Source organism: Triturus cristatus, chromosome 2_2 (genome assembly GCF_964204655.1).
Source record: "Triturus cristatus chromosome 2_2, aTriCri1.1, whole genome shotgun sequence".
In the NCBI taxonomy this organism is placed as follows: Eukaryota; Metazoa; Chordata; class Amphibia; order Caudata; family Salamandridae; genus Triturus; species Triturus cristatus.
In genome coordinates, this window is record NC_140582.1 from 1,150,779,425 (window position 1) to 1,150,794,387 (window position 14,963).

The 14,963-nt window shown below is 47.9% G+C and overlaps 1 protein-coding gene across 1 annotated transcript in view; it reads left to right on the forward strand.

The window, feature by feature from the left end:
• LOC146863267 (kyphoscoliosis peptidase-like) overlaps positions 1–14,963 on the forward strand; it is a 218,396-nt gene that overhangs the window by 14,992 nt on the left and 188,441 nt on the right. The window contains exon 2 of the mRNA XM_085642689.1: positions 12,425–13,138. Within this exon, the coding sequence (XP_085498815.1) occupies positions 12,440–13,138 (699 nt within the window). The 5' untranslated portion in view covers positions 12,425–12,439. The remainder of the gene's footprint in view (positions 1–12,424; positions 13,139–14,963) is intronic.

Consider the following 14,963-nt stretch of genomic DNA (forward strand, 5'->3'; position numbering starts at 1 on the left):
AGGTCTGGTTCGTAAGAAGTTTTCCACTGCTCTAATACCATCTAGATGGTTTATGCTGGTATACAGAGCAGTGACATCCAAAGTAACCAACAAATAGTCATCTTGCCAAGATACTGATTCTAACTTTCTTAAAAAATCACCTGTATCCTGTGAATAAGATGGTAGCTTTTTGACATGTTCCTGGAGAAAAAAATCAATATAACGTGAAGTGTTCTCCATGATACTGTTCTTTGCCGAAATAATCGGTCTTCCCGGGGGTTTCTCAGAATTTTTATGAACCTTTGGGATCAAGTAAAAAACAGGAATGACTGGATGATTAGTTTTTAAGAACTTAAACTCATCACTACTCAATAAACCTGCACTCTTCCAGGACAGTAATTTGATGTTAAAACTGTTCCAGGCTGATTTGACTGTTTGCCTATCACTGCGTCTATAGCATCGCCGATCACTCAAATGTTGCAATGCCTCTTCCATGTACATGGACCTAGGCCACAACACAATGTTGCCCCCTTTATCCGATTGTCGTATTATCACATTATTGCTGCTTTGTAACTTCTTCATCAGGCTCCCATAACAGTTGTTCTGTTTGTGATACTTGTTTTGGGCCTGCTCAGTTACCGTGTGCAATCTCTTAAATTGGGTAGTCACTAAATCATTATACCCATCGATGTTGTCATGCAGCAAAATAGGATTAAAGGTGGACTTAGGTTTAAAACCCGTTAGGCCTGGCATATCTACTCTTGGTTGGATACCCATATCTGGGATTGTCTCATCTATGCAGATCCTGCAGATCACAAAGCAGTTCATATTCGCCCACAGAGATAGACGGCGAGCCGGAACTGGACATTAAAGTTTGTTCCTTTCCTGTATTTTGTTTGGTCTTGTTCAATAAGTGGAATTTGCGCAGTTTGAGTTTGCGAATATATTTATAGAAGTCAATGCGAGTACGTGTATAGTTAAAGTTGTTTGGAGGACAATATGATAACCCCAGTGACAGGAAGATCTTCTGGTGGATCCCCACCAAAACCAGAAAGACGGTCACCCAGGCCCTCGTCACCAGCCGACTGGACTACGGGAACGCCCTCTACGCTGGAATCACAGCCAAACTACAGAAAAGACTCCAGCGCATACAGAACGCTTCTGCATGACTCATCCTGGACATCCCCCGACACAGCCACATCTCTGCCCACCTGAGAGACCTGCACTGGCTCCCCGTCAGCAAAAGAATCACGTTCAGGCTCCTCACCCACGCTCACAAGGCTCTCCACGACATGGGCCCCATATACCTCAACAGCCGCCTCACGTTCTACACACCCACCCGACAGCTCCGATCCACCAGCCTCGCCCTCACCACCGTCCCACGGATTTGCAGAACCACCACCGGAGGAAGATCCTTCTCCTACCTGGCTGCCAAGACGTGGAACTCCCTCCCCACCCACCTCCGACTGACCCAGGACCATCTCTCCTTCAGGAAGCAACTCAAGACCTGGCCTTCAAGCAGTAGCAGCACTAACCCCCCCCCCACCCCCCTCCAGCGCCTTGAGACCCTTGCGGGTGAGTAGCGCGCTCTATAAATGTGTTTGATTGATTGATTGATGTTGGTTTCACTCGCGGTGAGGTGCATATCAGTAAGATTGATGATGGAAAGGGATTCACTGGTCGGGCGGTTCATTTGCGATTCCATTTCCTTTGTGATTTTTTGTGGTTCACCTTGCCGTTGCTGTTTGCTTTTGTGGCAACGTCTGCGTTCCCGGCGCTTGATGTTTGCTCTTTGTCTTTGTCCTGTTTGCGATTCGGAGCCCGGGGCCTTAAGGTTTGTCTGCGATCTTGTTGCAGACAGTCTACCTCCTGGGCCAGTGAGAATTTGATAAACCCCAATCGAGGGTTAATTGCGGCCTGATCGTTTTCGGACTCACTGCCTGGTGCTGAGCTCAGGTCTGACAAAGAGGTTGATGCTTGCAATATATCTTCCACATTGAGACTACTATACTGTACTTGTACTGTAGTTTTGGTTTTCTTTAAGGAATCGTACTTTCTTGCAGATGTAAATATCTGTCTGTTCTGGTAATCCAGTTTATCCCTTTGGCATTTGAACGCTTTGCGTTTCTTGATAATATCTTCTTCTTTAGACAATCTTACATGCATCTCTTCCCGATATTTTTTCTCCAATTCAGATTCACCATTCTTTTTTTTTTTTTTTAAAAACCTTTATTTCTTCAAGAGTCTGGACACAGCTATTCAGCCGACAACCCGGAGGTTCGGCAGCTTCGGTAGAGAGGACAGAGAAGCGTCCACATTGCATTAAGGAGCAGTGAAAAGGTTCCATTTTTAAATAAACGCAAACACACAACAAACCCCAGCAAGGCAAGAACACTGAATGCCCATGGTGATAGCCCCCCAGGGGAGGCCGGACCCCAATCATCTAACAGTCACAGTACTGTGATAAGAGGAAGAAGGGGGACAGCAGAGGCCCAAGAAGTCAATTAACCATCACATCTTATATACTGAGCTGGAAAGAATGTCAAGAAGAAAGCTGTTCCTCGGGGGGATCCAAATCAGGGGCAAGACATATTCCCCCCCTGTATTGATTCCACCGCCCCCAGATGGCGTGCCACTTCCGAGGGCGGCCTCTAGCGCAATATACTGTCTTTTCCCTGAGCATACTCCAGTCCATATTTTCTTTCCACGCGGTCAATGTGGGGGGCCCCACGGAGCCCCACAATCGCGCGATATCTCTCTTAGCAACCATGTTACCCAGAGTCACCCATTGGGTCTGTGCCTCATCGTGATCAGTGGGCCCCCAGACATTCAGGAGACAACACCGCGCTTCCGGCTGCATAGCAATGCCTGTCACCTCCCCCATCACTGCATGGACTCTCCTCCAGAATTCCGTGATGACGCCACATTCCCAAATGATATGCAGGAAAGTACCCACCATACCACATCCCCTCCTACATAGGCCTTCCTCAGAGAATCCCATATGAACCAGCCTTGGCCCCGTCACATACACTCGATGCAGTATTTTGAGCTGCACCAGCCTCAGACGCGACGGGATCGCAACCTCCTTGGGAGAGGAAACAGCAGACTGCCAATCCTCGTCATCCAACTCGAGTCCATCCCTAGTCCACTGGTCCCGCAGCCCCAGAAGCATATCCGCCCGGACATTTATCAATTTCTTGTAGATGAGCGAGATCGTGCTCTCAGGCATATGGCCATCAAGGATCCGGTCCTCCAAAGGAGAGGACTCAGGCACCTTCTCACCCTCCACGAGCACCTGAACATAGCGGAAAAACTCGGATGTCCCCAGCTCATACTCCTTCTGCAACTCTTCAAAGGACTTCACCCTCCCCTTAATCAGCACATCTCCGACCCTGGAGATGCCGATCAAGTCCCATTTATCAAAACCTTTTGTATGCCAAAGCCTACCCAATCTTTCAGATTCAAACAACGGGGTAGCAAGGGTGAGCCTATCCTTCAAGCCCACCGAGTCAGTTGCCATCTTCCACACACGCACCGCCACCCCAGTGGGCCCCGTGAGGGACGAGTCCAGGGACCGCGAGTACAACGCCCTGTGATAGTTACCACCACGCAGCAACCACCTGTCCATGGCATAACCAGGGCTGAGGACAGGGCCATAGAGACCATGATTAATCGCGCTGAGCTGGGCGGCCCAATAGTAGCGTCGGATGTCTGGAAGCGCAATACCCCCATCATACCATGGAAGCGTCAACTTAGCAATTGCTATTCGCGGCCGCCCATCCCACAACAACGTTCGTTGGAGGCTTTCGACCTCCCGAAAGTAGTTGGCCGGTACCCAATCTAGAGTATTCTGCAATGCGTAGAGGAACCGGGGAAGAGACATCATTTTGAACAAGGCAGCGCGCCCAACGAGGGAGAGCGGCAGCCTCCGCCAGCCCTCTACATCCCGCCGCAGGCGCGCCAGGGGGGGGAGCAGGTTCCTCTCATACCGCAAAGCGGAGTCCGTGGAGATAAAGATCCCCAGATACACGAAGCCCTGCTGAGCGATCTGGATCGAACAAGTTCGCGGGATCGGTGGAGCCTCGCCACTCAGAACATATAAATACGATTTACTCCAGTTGATGACGAGACCCGAATTCCTACCGAAAGATGTAAGAACGTCACAGACCACTATAAGTGATTTCTTGGGCGAGGCAAGATACAACAGGATGTCATCAGCATATAGCGAAATGCGGTCCTCGTGCTCGGGTGACCATCTAAGTCCCCGTATATCCGGGTGCCAGCGTATCCACGCTGCCAGCGGCTCAAGGGCGAGGGCGAACAACAATGGCGACAGGGGGCAACCTTGCCGAGTACCCCTCCCAAGCTGAAACGGAGTCGATGCCCGGCCATTTACCACCACACTCGCAAGGGGTCCCTCATACAGCAACCTCACCCAGCTCACAAAACCATGGCCAAAGCCGAACTTGGCCAGCACAGCCCACAAATATGCCCATTCCACCGTATCAAAGGCCATCGTGGCATCGAGAGACGCCACAATAGCTGGTTCACGCAGCGTGCCCGCCCTGGCGATTACACCATGAAGGCGCCGAAGGTTTAACGCAGTGTTACGATGCGGAATAAAGCCGGATTGATCTGGGTGGATCAAGTCTCCAAGTACCCTGACCAATCGGGCTGCCAGGATTTTAGCCAGAATCTTCGGCTCGGCGTTAAGGAGTGAGATAGGCCTATATGAGGCACACTTATCTCGGGGTTTACCATCTTTGTGTATAACAACAATTGTCGCCAGTCGCTGATCCAACGGGAGGGTCCCACTCCCCCGCGCCTCCACGAACATGGCGCGCAGGTGAGGGGCGACCCTATCCGGAAACAGCTTATACAGGTCAACCGGCAAGCCATTCGGGCCCGAGGCCTTACCCGAGTTCAGCGCGCGGATAGCTCCCTCCACCTCATCGACCGTTATGTCACCATCAAGATCATCCCTATCTACGTCAGAGAGACAGGGCAAAGCGATATCACGCAAGAGGTCACGCGAGTCCTCGGGCGGCCTATCCGACACTGAGGCATAAACCATACGGAAATAGTCAGAGAAACACTGTACAATCCTCTCAGGTTCCACAATCACCTCTCCCCCCTCTCCCGTCAGCTCCGGCACTACTCTATTAACCCGTTCTTTTTTGTCCAGCCAAGCTAGGAGTTTCCCGGCCTTGTCACCAACATCATACAGGCGGCCCTGCTGTTCCCTACTGAGGGTCTTAGCGGCATTCGTCACCAGGTCCTTATACTCGGCTTGCTTCAAGCTCAGCTCATGCAGTGAGGCCTCTGTAACCTCCTCCTCTAGCGCTCCCTCCAAAGCCACGATCTCCTCCTCAACCTGCATAACCTCGCCATCTCTCCGCCGCTTGGCCGCCACTACAAGGGAGAGAGCCTCCCCTCGCAGCACGGTCTTAAATGCTTCCCACAGCAACACAGCCGAGTCCACGGATCCCTGATTTTCCTTGAAAAAATTATCAACTGTCTTCACCAGTGCGCTGCGCATCTTGGGGTCTCGAAAGTACCAAGGGTTAATAGGAGCCACCCTTCTCCCTCCCTCACGGCCGACATCCAGCCTGACCCACACTGGCGAATGGTCCGATATACCACGCGCCATGTGCCTGGCCTCGGACACCAATGAGGCGTGCGCAGCCAGAGTGAGCAGGTAATCAATCCTAGAGAGGCTACCATGCGCCCCGGAGTGGAAGGTGTATTGGCTCTGTGTGGGGTGCCGGAGCCTCCAGCAGTCTATCAGGCCGAGTGTGTCTAGAAAGTCTGGAAGCCACTTCTGAGCCCCCCCTGTGTCTCTGGGCTGGTATCTATCCAGCAGCCCAGAGCCGACAGCATTGAAGTCACCCCCCACCACAAGCATACCCCCCGGGAGATCCAGCAAGGCCCTACCCAGATCTGTAAACGTGGAGGCCTGCAGGGCCGGCGGGACATAAACCGAAACTAAAACCAAAGTTCTTCCCTCCCACCGCCCCGCCACCGCCACAAACCTCCCCCTATCGTCAACAATGGTGGAGTCCACCTCAAATGGTAACGAGGCTCTGACTAGGATGCCCACACCCCTGGACCCAGAGGAGAATCCCGAATGAGCTATGAATTTATAACCCTTCCTATTAAGAGCATAGCACGTGTTACCTATAAGGTGCGTCTCCTGCAGTAGGGCGACATCCGGCAATGACCGTTTCAAGAATTGCAAAACAATCCCGCGCTTAATGCGATCCCCCAAACCATTAACATTCCAGCTAATAACACTTAAACCCCTACCCCCCATCCCCACACGTGAAGAGGCCCACCCCACCCCCGAAGAGCCACCATGGAACAGTCCTGAAAATAATCACTACGCCTTGCAGAAACGAACCCCCCAACAACAAACCCAAAATCCCAACTATCCCCCCCACCCTGCACCCCTGCTGCAGCTTACAAAGCCCCCCCAACTTGCAGTGTGCCTGTCGCCCTACCAAACCCAAAATCTACAAAAAGTACCCTAAGGGAGGAAAGAGCTCCCCTCGTCCTCCCACAACCCTCCGTATTTACTGCATTCTGTTCAAGTCATTAGCTAGAGTCAAATCGAGTCAGTCCGGTTCCGAAGACATCAACCTTGTTCATCCCGGCCACTGTCCCCGTCTGCGGCAGTGACCTCTCCCGTCCGTCGTCGGGGCAGAGCGTCCAGCCATTCATCGGCCATGACAGGCGACTCAAAGAAGAATGTTCGGTCTTCGTACACCACACGTAGTCTGGCAGGGAAGAGCATGGCATATTTCAGTTCCCTCTCCCGAAGCCGCCTCTTCACCCCCAGGAAGCCCTGCCTCTGCCTCTGCACCTGCTGGGTGAAGGCAGGGTAGAAATTCACCGACGCGTTCTGGAAGGGGACCGGGCCCGTCACCCTCGACGCTTGCAGGATAGCGTCCCGATCTCGAAAATGAAAGAGCCGGGCGACAATCGGCCTCGGTGGGGCTCCCACCTTGGGCCTCCCACCCGGCACTCTATGGGCCCTCTCAACTGAGAAAAACTTCCCAAGACCCTTAGGCTGCATATGGTTAAGCACCAAGTCCTCCACGAGCAGGTCTACAGAAGTCTCGTCCGAGGACTCCGGGACCCCAATAACGCGCATGTTGTTGCGCCTGGCCCGGCTCTCAAAGTCCTCCAGCCGACGGGCGGCGAGATCACTCTCGGTCCGCAACTTACGGACCTCGGTCTGTAGTTCCGAGACTTCATCAGCGAGGCACGTGGTCCTGAGGTCCAGGGTTTTAACTCGTTCATTTGTTTTGCCCAGATCCGCGCGGATCAGATTAACGTCCACCAAGATGGTATCCACTTTGTGCGCCAGGGCATCAAACTGTCTCCCAATCGAAGTCTGCAGCCCTTCGAGCGCGCCCATGACATCCTGCAGCGAGAGCTCCGAGGCCAAGGGTGAGGCAGTCTTCTGTGTATCCGGCGACTGGCTCGATCCACCCGGTGACCCCTTCTGCTGGGCATAGCGGTCCATATTATTGGCTTGAGTATAGGCTCCCCGCCTGGTGGCCTTAGGCTTCAGCCGATCCACCTCTGCTTTGCCCGACATGGTTGGTTCAAGCAGGTCGGTTCAAACAGGACGGCCCTCTCTCAGCGAAAGGAATCAGGAGTGCTCAGTCTTGCGATGGGCCGCCAGAGTAGCGTGCAGAGCGTCCAAATGATAATAAAGCAGCCGAGAGCACTCCCTGGGCAGGGCAAACAAAGGGCGAGAAAGTGAAAGTGAAAGGATGGGGACCTCCGTCCGGTAGTTCACACCTCGCCTGGCCGCTGTTGTTCAATTAGAGGTCGGGCATCCTGCCAACTCTAGCCCCTGGCATCCCTCGAAGATAGGCCTCAATCCTCCGCCATGCGTAACTCCGGTTCCCGGTGGGCGATCCGACCTCGGGTAGCATCAATCGCCTCCCTGACAAGTCATCTGCACGATGCCATGCATACAGACAGGATTAGAGACAGGATAGTCGACGGAGGGCACGAGGGTCTCGGGAGCTCAAAGCTCACGCGGCCATCTTGGTCAAGCGCTAGGCTCCTCCCCTCAGATTCACCATTCTTAACTGCTTTAACTATTTGCTCATTCAAGACATTAATTTTCGCTTGTAAGGCGGCCCTGTCGCTATCCGCATATTTCACCAGAATTCTTAATAAGCGACATGATGAATCCAGATTACATTCTGCCCACTCTAATAGCATATTCGGATCTGGATTCTCATAGCTGGGAGCTAGCATAATGTGGAGGCCACGTGGAATTCTGCCCACCTCCAAATAGCGAGAAAGGGACTTATGCTCCCACCATTTTGACTGTTCTGACCGCATTGCCTTCTCCAATTGTTTAAATATGTCCTTGAGTTCAGAGTCACCAGATCTATTTCTAATCAAGTTCACATTGGCATTAAGTAATTCATCGGTGACTGGTGAGTCATCGAACATCTCAACCGCCGCCTCCTCGCGGCTCCTGACAGCGTCGGCGGCCATGGCACACTATATATTTTTGGAAAGTTAATTGCGAGCGCTTACAAGAAAGCAAACTGAATAGTTCTTATCCGTTGCACTACACACACTCCTTCACCGGCAAATCCCACCAAAGCTCCTACCTGCAAGCCTTTCAGGACTGGACTCAATCACGGCCGTGAGAGTTCTCCGCCTGCAGCTTGCAGTCGAAGTAGGTCTTGCTGTCCGGGGGCCGCCGCGGCTGATCCACACAGGAACGAAAAGATGCTTCCGGGTGAGCGGAGGCTGGCTACCTGCCGTTCGGCCCGTGCGAAGGAGGGGTCCGCTTAACACCGGGGAAGCGAATCGGTGTAAATATGCAGGAACTTCATCACAGCATGAGAGCTTTGCGGCGGAGCCAATAATTCGGTGCAAGTAAATTTTTAATCCAAAAGTGTGTCGTGCATGCCATGACGCGTTTCGGCCTCAGAAAGGCCTTGATCACATGACGCTAGTCCAGGCAGCCAATGAATTTAAAGCGACATAGTGCAAACCACGTGACCAGTGGGCCAATAGACATAGAAAACATGTTTCAAATAGCAACTTAAAATGCTAAAATACACGGATCTCAATTACAGACTGGTTAAAATACATTTACAATGAATTGCATTATATATATACACCCACACACACATATATACTTACCTTAACTAGACTTACCATGAGTAGTAATAGTATGAGTGATAAAAGCATGAAAAATGCATGCGTGGTAAAATCTGTGTGGTAAAGGCACTACATGGTAATTGCCGTGTTGTAAAGGCTGTTTCCCCTGCTCGACAGCTCCAGCTGTTACTTTATGTCAGTCAGTTACTGCAGGGTTGCACATTTTGCCATGCTAAACACCTTAGTATTTGACATGAAGGGACACCAGGAACTGTCAAAGACGAAGGAGCGAAGCATCCGTAGCCCATACATCTCCCACTGCTCTGTCAAATTTCTTTGCTTCACTTGGCAAGGCAGGTGGAGGCACATCTAATAGGAATGACGATTCTCAGAGAATTTACTGCGTAGAGAATCATGATTTTATTAAAGAAAAGGAGGCTAGCATTATGCATAACCCCATGGTCCTCTAAAACCTCTTTCTGAAATAGAAAAATATTCCTCTTCTTCCTCATAAGGACCCCTTTTCCTTTCTTGTAACGCTCACCTTACGGAGTCTTGTACCACATTCTTTAACTCCTGTGTAATTATCTTTAGGTCTCGCCTGACCCAGCGCTTGCGCTGCACTGGCAAGACTTAAAGTAAGGGCTTCAAAAAATGCTACCGCGGCCACAGCTTGCAGTGCATGTGCGCGGGCGCCATTTGGCATGATTACTGCTGCGCGCGCACCTCTCACGCACATGCACTGCAAGCTGTGGCTGGCGGTAGCATTTTTCCCCCGCCACGGCAGTCATTTCTCGAAGCGGACGCTTGCTTTTTTTTTCTGTTTATTACTTCTATGTAGTAATGGCGGCACCCGTGCTTTAGCTTAAACATCTTAGGCTAAAGTCGAGTGCTGAGATTGCTTCAAAAGTAAAGAAATAGACAATTCTTTACTTTTGAAGCAATCTCGGCATCTGACTTTAGCTTAAGATGTTTAAGCTAAAGCACGGGTGCCGCCATTACTGCAAAGCAGTAATAAACAGAAACAAGCATTGGCATAGCCAATAGGTCTCGCTTTTGGACCTTATAAGTATTTAGGTATGCAACTGTTGCATGGCTAAACACTTATAAGGTCCCAAAGGCGAGACCTATTGGCTATGCCAATGCTTGTTTTAATCTTATCCTCCGGGCTTGTCTCACAACTGCCTTGCTCAGCCATCTCTGTTAAAAATTGAAACCTAGAATTAATACTCCTCAAATTCAATATATCCTGTCACTTTTCTCCTAAGGACTCAAACCTCGCTCACTCCATCCTCGGATAACCGTTACATGCGTTGCCTAGCAACACCGTTAATGGTCTATTTCCCCCAAAAACTGAACTAAGAGTTTGCCAAAATCAAAACACCCTATCCTTTCTATTTATTTTCTTCCATTGAGGAATAGTTTTCTTCAATTTGGAGACCGTTTCTTATTTGCGCTTGTAACCGGACCCATAACGTATCCCCCTGCACATTCTAACCTTTTGTTAATAGTCTGACATCGGAACAAAACACCCATGACAGAGTGTAAGGGTCCTTCCTCCAACAAACCTTACGCTCAGTCAATGGGAGCTATTTCCCTTTGAAACAATTCGATATGCGTTGCTTACCCATAACAAAGATGGCCGCCCGCTTATCTACTCGCGGATGAAGTACAGTAGGACAGAAATTGCCCTTATTTGAACACGAGCCGGGGAAAATGCGAGATGCACATTTCAAATGTTGCATCCTAAACTGCCACATTTGCCGAAAAGTACAAACAATGTTTTTTTAAAAAGGTAACTAACTTTGTTATTTACATGAAATACTATAAAATAACACGTTTCCTTTATAATTGTAATTGCTCCTGATTTTTATTAAACATTTAACACTTACATCCACTTATCAAAAGCATTTGAACCTAGTAACACAAAAAATAATGTACCTCAGAACACTCCATAAATTGGATTGGTCCCTATGAATCACATCCTCTTAAACCAAATAAAAATACAAAATTCTAAATATGCAAAATAAATACCGGTTACAGCTGAATATACTTACCTGCTCAGAAGCAGCAAATAAAAGAGGAAAAAGATGGCTGACAGGAGGCTAATATTGGACTGTGGCGTTCTTTTTTCACTTGTTTGTGTTTTAGTGTTCTATTTGAGATTCTTTGAAGAGTTGCTGCTTAGAAGTGGTAAATAAAAGGTTTCTGCATATTGCTAGCCTCTGTCTTCCCATAAAATCTCTCACTCCACCTTTCCTCCTACAGCACCGCTGTCACTGTCAACCACCCGAGAAGAAAGAGGGAAGGCTCTCTGCTTTCCATCACCCACAGCCTCTGCCTCTCTGATTGCCCTGCATAATCCGAGCAAGGCAGGGGAGAGGTTGCAAATTAGGACATTGTAATGTTGACAACAGCGGTTCTATACCAGTGATTTTGGACTGCTGCTGTTCCATTGTCTTCAGCTGAGCTTTCAGCAGCCTAGTGCTCTAATATAGTTTGTGACCTCACAATACCTACTAACAGAGACAATGGACATTGAGAAAAGCAAACTCCTTAGTAGAACACTCACCTGCCACTTAAACTATTAAATGGAAGACAAGATTTGCATCTCTACTTCTTATAAACTTTCTGTCTTGAAAATTCACAGTCATTCACTGTTTATGACACATTGTTTATTTATTATACTGCTGGGGTTCAATGCAGTGGGCCAGAAATCTACCTGCCTATACATTTTTAAACCACGGACAGACATTTTAGGAGTATTTGGTTGCAGAAATTATAAGCTGCCCAATGATTTGTTTATTTTGGCAGTTTAGAATCCCCATTTATTTTATGTTGCCTTCCGACCCAAAATATGTTTTCCTTATACAGAGCAACAGACCAATGGTTAATGGGAGCTTGGCTGGGGGAATGGTATGGTCATGAATTATAGGAAATAAAATACACCCTTCACTTTGTAGATAGGTAAACTGAGAACAGCATGAACGTCTCAGCTTAACTATGGTGCATGGCTATCCAATATTGATGTAATACATATTTGCAAACATTGAACTACACCTGGGTAACACAGTGGCCTGGAATCACCTGTAAACATATCTTAGCTACTTTTTTTCAATGTGATATTTATTTGTATACCAAATGTAAACATGCGTGTGGGATATTACATGCTGATTTGTTAACCACTTGAGACTAGGACATTCTGATTATGTATCAAATTTGGATTCTTCAAACCTCTGAAATATTGAGTTGATAAGCAATATAAGCTCTAATTAAATATATGGTTTGGCTTGTCTTTCTTTAGACCTTACAGTTGTTCATGCCTTCAGTAGAAGTACAGGAGTTACAAGAGAAGATGGGTGGAAACAGTAGATTCTCGAAGAAATTCCATTTGGAGAAAGAACTTTCAGGTTGTTCTATTACATCAAACGTCAACAACAACAACCGCAAAGGTATGACAACCGCAACATCCAAGAACACAAACTGCAAATTAAACTCAGTACACACCAGCAGAGATTCCAGCATGACAATCAACACGAACATCAAGTTCCTGGATCTGTGCAATGGGAACACACCACCACAGCACAGGCGAACACCTAAAAAAAACAAGCCTCTTGCTTGCCTGGAAAAGGAGCAGAAAACACAACTTGAGAAAAGGGCCGTCTTTCCTCGAACAACTAATGGATTGGTTGAACCTAAAGAATCAACTGAGAGATGTGTAAACACACCTAGGAAGAAGGCGTTTCAGTTTTGGGAAACTAAAGTTGGGCACATCGGTCAATCTGGTGAAGACCAGCAGAAGCAACAATTTGAGAAGCTTTGGTCAAAAGGAAAAGTTGACTGTGACAGAACAGAAAGTGAAGGTGGGTCCACAATTCCTGGAACGAGCTATCAGGCGCACAGTGTGGCTGAGCCAAACAAGACAGCAGTAAACCAGAGAAAGACCAGAAAAAATCTCTTCTCAGATGCAAAAGAATTCATGCATGTAGACAGCCGAGTGCTGGAAGTCAGCAAACAGGTAAATTCTATTTAAGTTCTCTAAAGGATAATATTCTGTTTCATGGTATATTTTAGATTTCAGAAAGGAAAAAAGAGTTTTGATTGGCTGCTCACGGAGCTATTGACTTTAACAGTGCTTCTGTCCTCATGGGTGCCATAAAAATGTTTTTACCCATGTTTCAGTTTTAATAAATTAAAACATTCACAGATACCTGCCTCTGTATGTTCATGTATAGAGGCTTTCTGTACATGGGTTTAGAATACGTTTTTAGCAAAGAATAGGAAACCCTCCTTCTAAGATTCCCACTGTAACACTGCTTGTGAGGGATGTGGGTCACTGCAAGCAGCAGTGGGCAGCCTGTTAGCTGTGTATGAGGAAGTGCTGGGCCAATAGGCCTGTCCTTGTCATTGTTTTTAGCAAGTTTTTGTAAATTGTTTTGTCAATGTAGGGAAATAAAGATAATTTATGGTTGTTGTAATTTGTTTGGATATTTTTTTATAGATTTGTAATTTCACATAATACATCTTTATTGTTACCTAACTTAATTATACACATTTCATCAACCTCGGAACCCTCGGGGATTTCAATCTGTGATCTTGTGGTAAACAGAGATGTCTGTAGTGCATGCATTAGTCCACTGACTCCAAAAGTCTTCCACCATCTACCTCTGTGGATTATTGATTTCATTTTAATAGTAGCACCATGATTCTTTTAGAGGCAACATTTGCATTTCAGAGCTGCTGCAGCAGCATGAACATCTACCCAGTGAGGGTCCCTGCCAGCGGTGGCCTGCTGCGAACGGTGGAGGGCCCCTACCCACCGCCCTTCTCCAAACATGAAGATGGTCGGTCAGGATGAGCAAAGGTCAACCTAACAGACACTCTTTGGGCCCGATTCACAGAACTAACTTAAGACAAAATCCTAAACTTGCTACCATTTTGGTATTCACAGAAGGCACTTACTCATTTCGGTATTCACAGAAGTTAGGAGTCCTAACTTTAGGACTCCTAAATGCCTTCTGTGAATACCGAAAGCCTTAAAATTAGGATTGTTCTCAGTTTAGTAGTAGTAATGTTAGGAGTCCCAACTTTAGGGCTCCTAAACTGAGAAAAATCCTAATTTTAAGACTTTTGGTATTCACAGAAGGCATTTCGAGTCCTAAAGATAGGACTCCTAACTTCTGTGAATACCGAAATGAGTAAGTGTCTTCGGTGAATACCAAAATGAGTAAGTGCCTTCTGTGAATACCAAAATGGTAGTAAGTTTAGGATTTTGTCTTAAGTTAGTTCTGTGAATCGGGCCCTTTATGTTCAGGCCAGGCAGCCATGCCCTGTAATTGTGCCTAACGCGGTGACGTCCAGCTGCTGAGCTGATATTTGCTGGACTGAAAATGGCGTGACCTCCTCAACCTAGCAAAGCGCTTGGTGGTCCTCCCCTTCATGACGAGGTGGAGCGTCACAGAGAGCCTTGGACATGGGCACTTCAGCTTTAAGCCTGAAGTGCCCAAGGCCAAGTGTCCAGAGTGGGGTGAGGTCAGCTGTCTCACTCAGAGTTTACTATGATGAAGGATTTCTAGTAGCTCAGGAAGTGTGGCGCTCTGTTCAGTAAACGTAAATGTCAACAGGCTATTTGTAGTATATGGTGCAACCAGGTGAGGGGAAAATCCCTTTAATCCCCTAAGAATACGTGTAGGGAAAACCCTGCACTAATACATATCAAACCAAGTCCTGGGCACACATAAGGTAATATTACAGAGAAAGGTATCAGCAAAATTCAAGAATAAAATCGCAAGCCACGGGCAATTGTTCTTGTAGGTGGAATGTTACTTCGTCTTTAATTCATT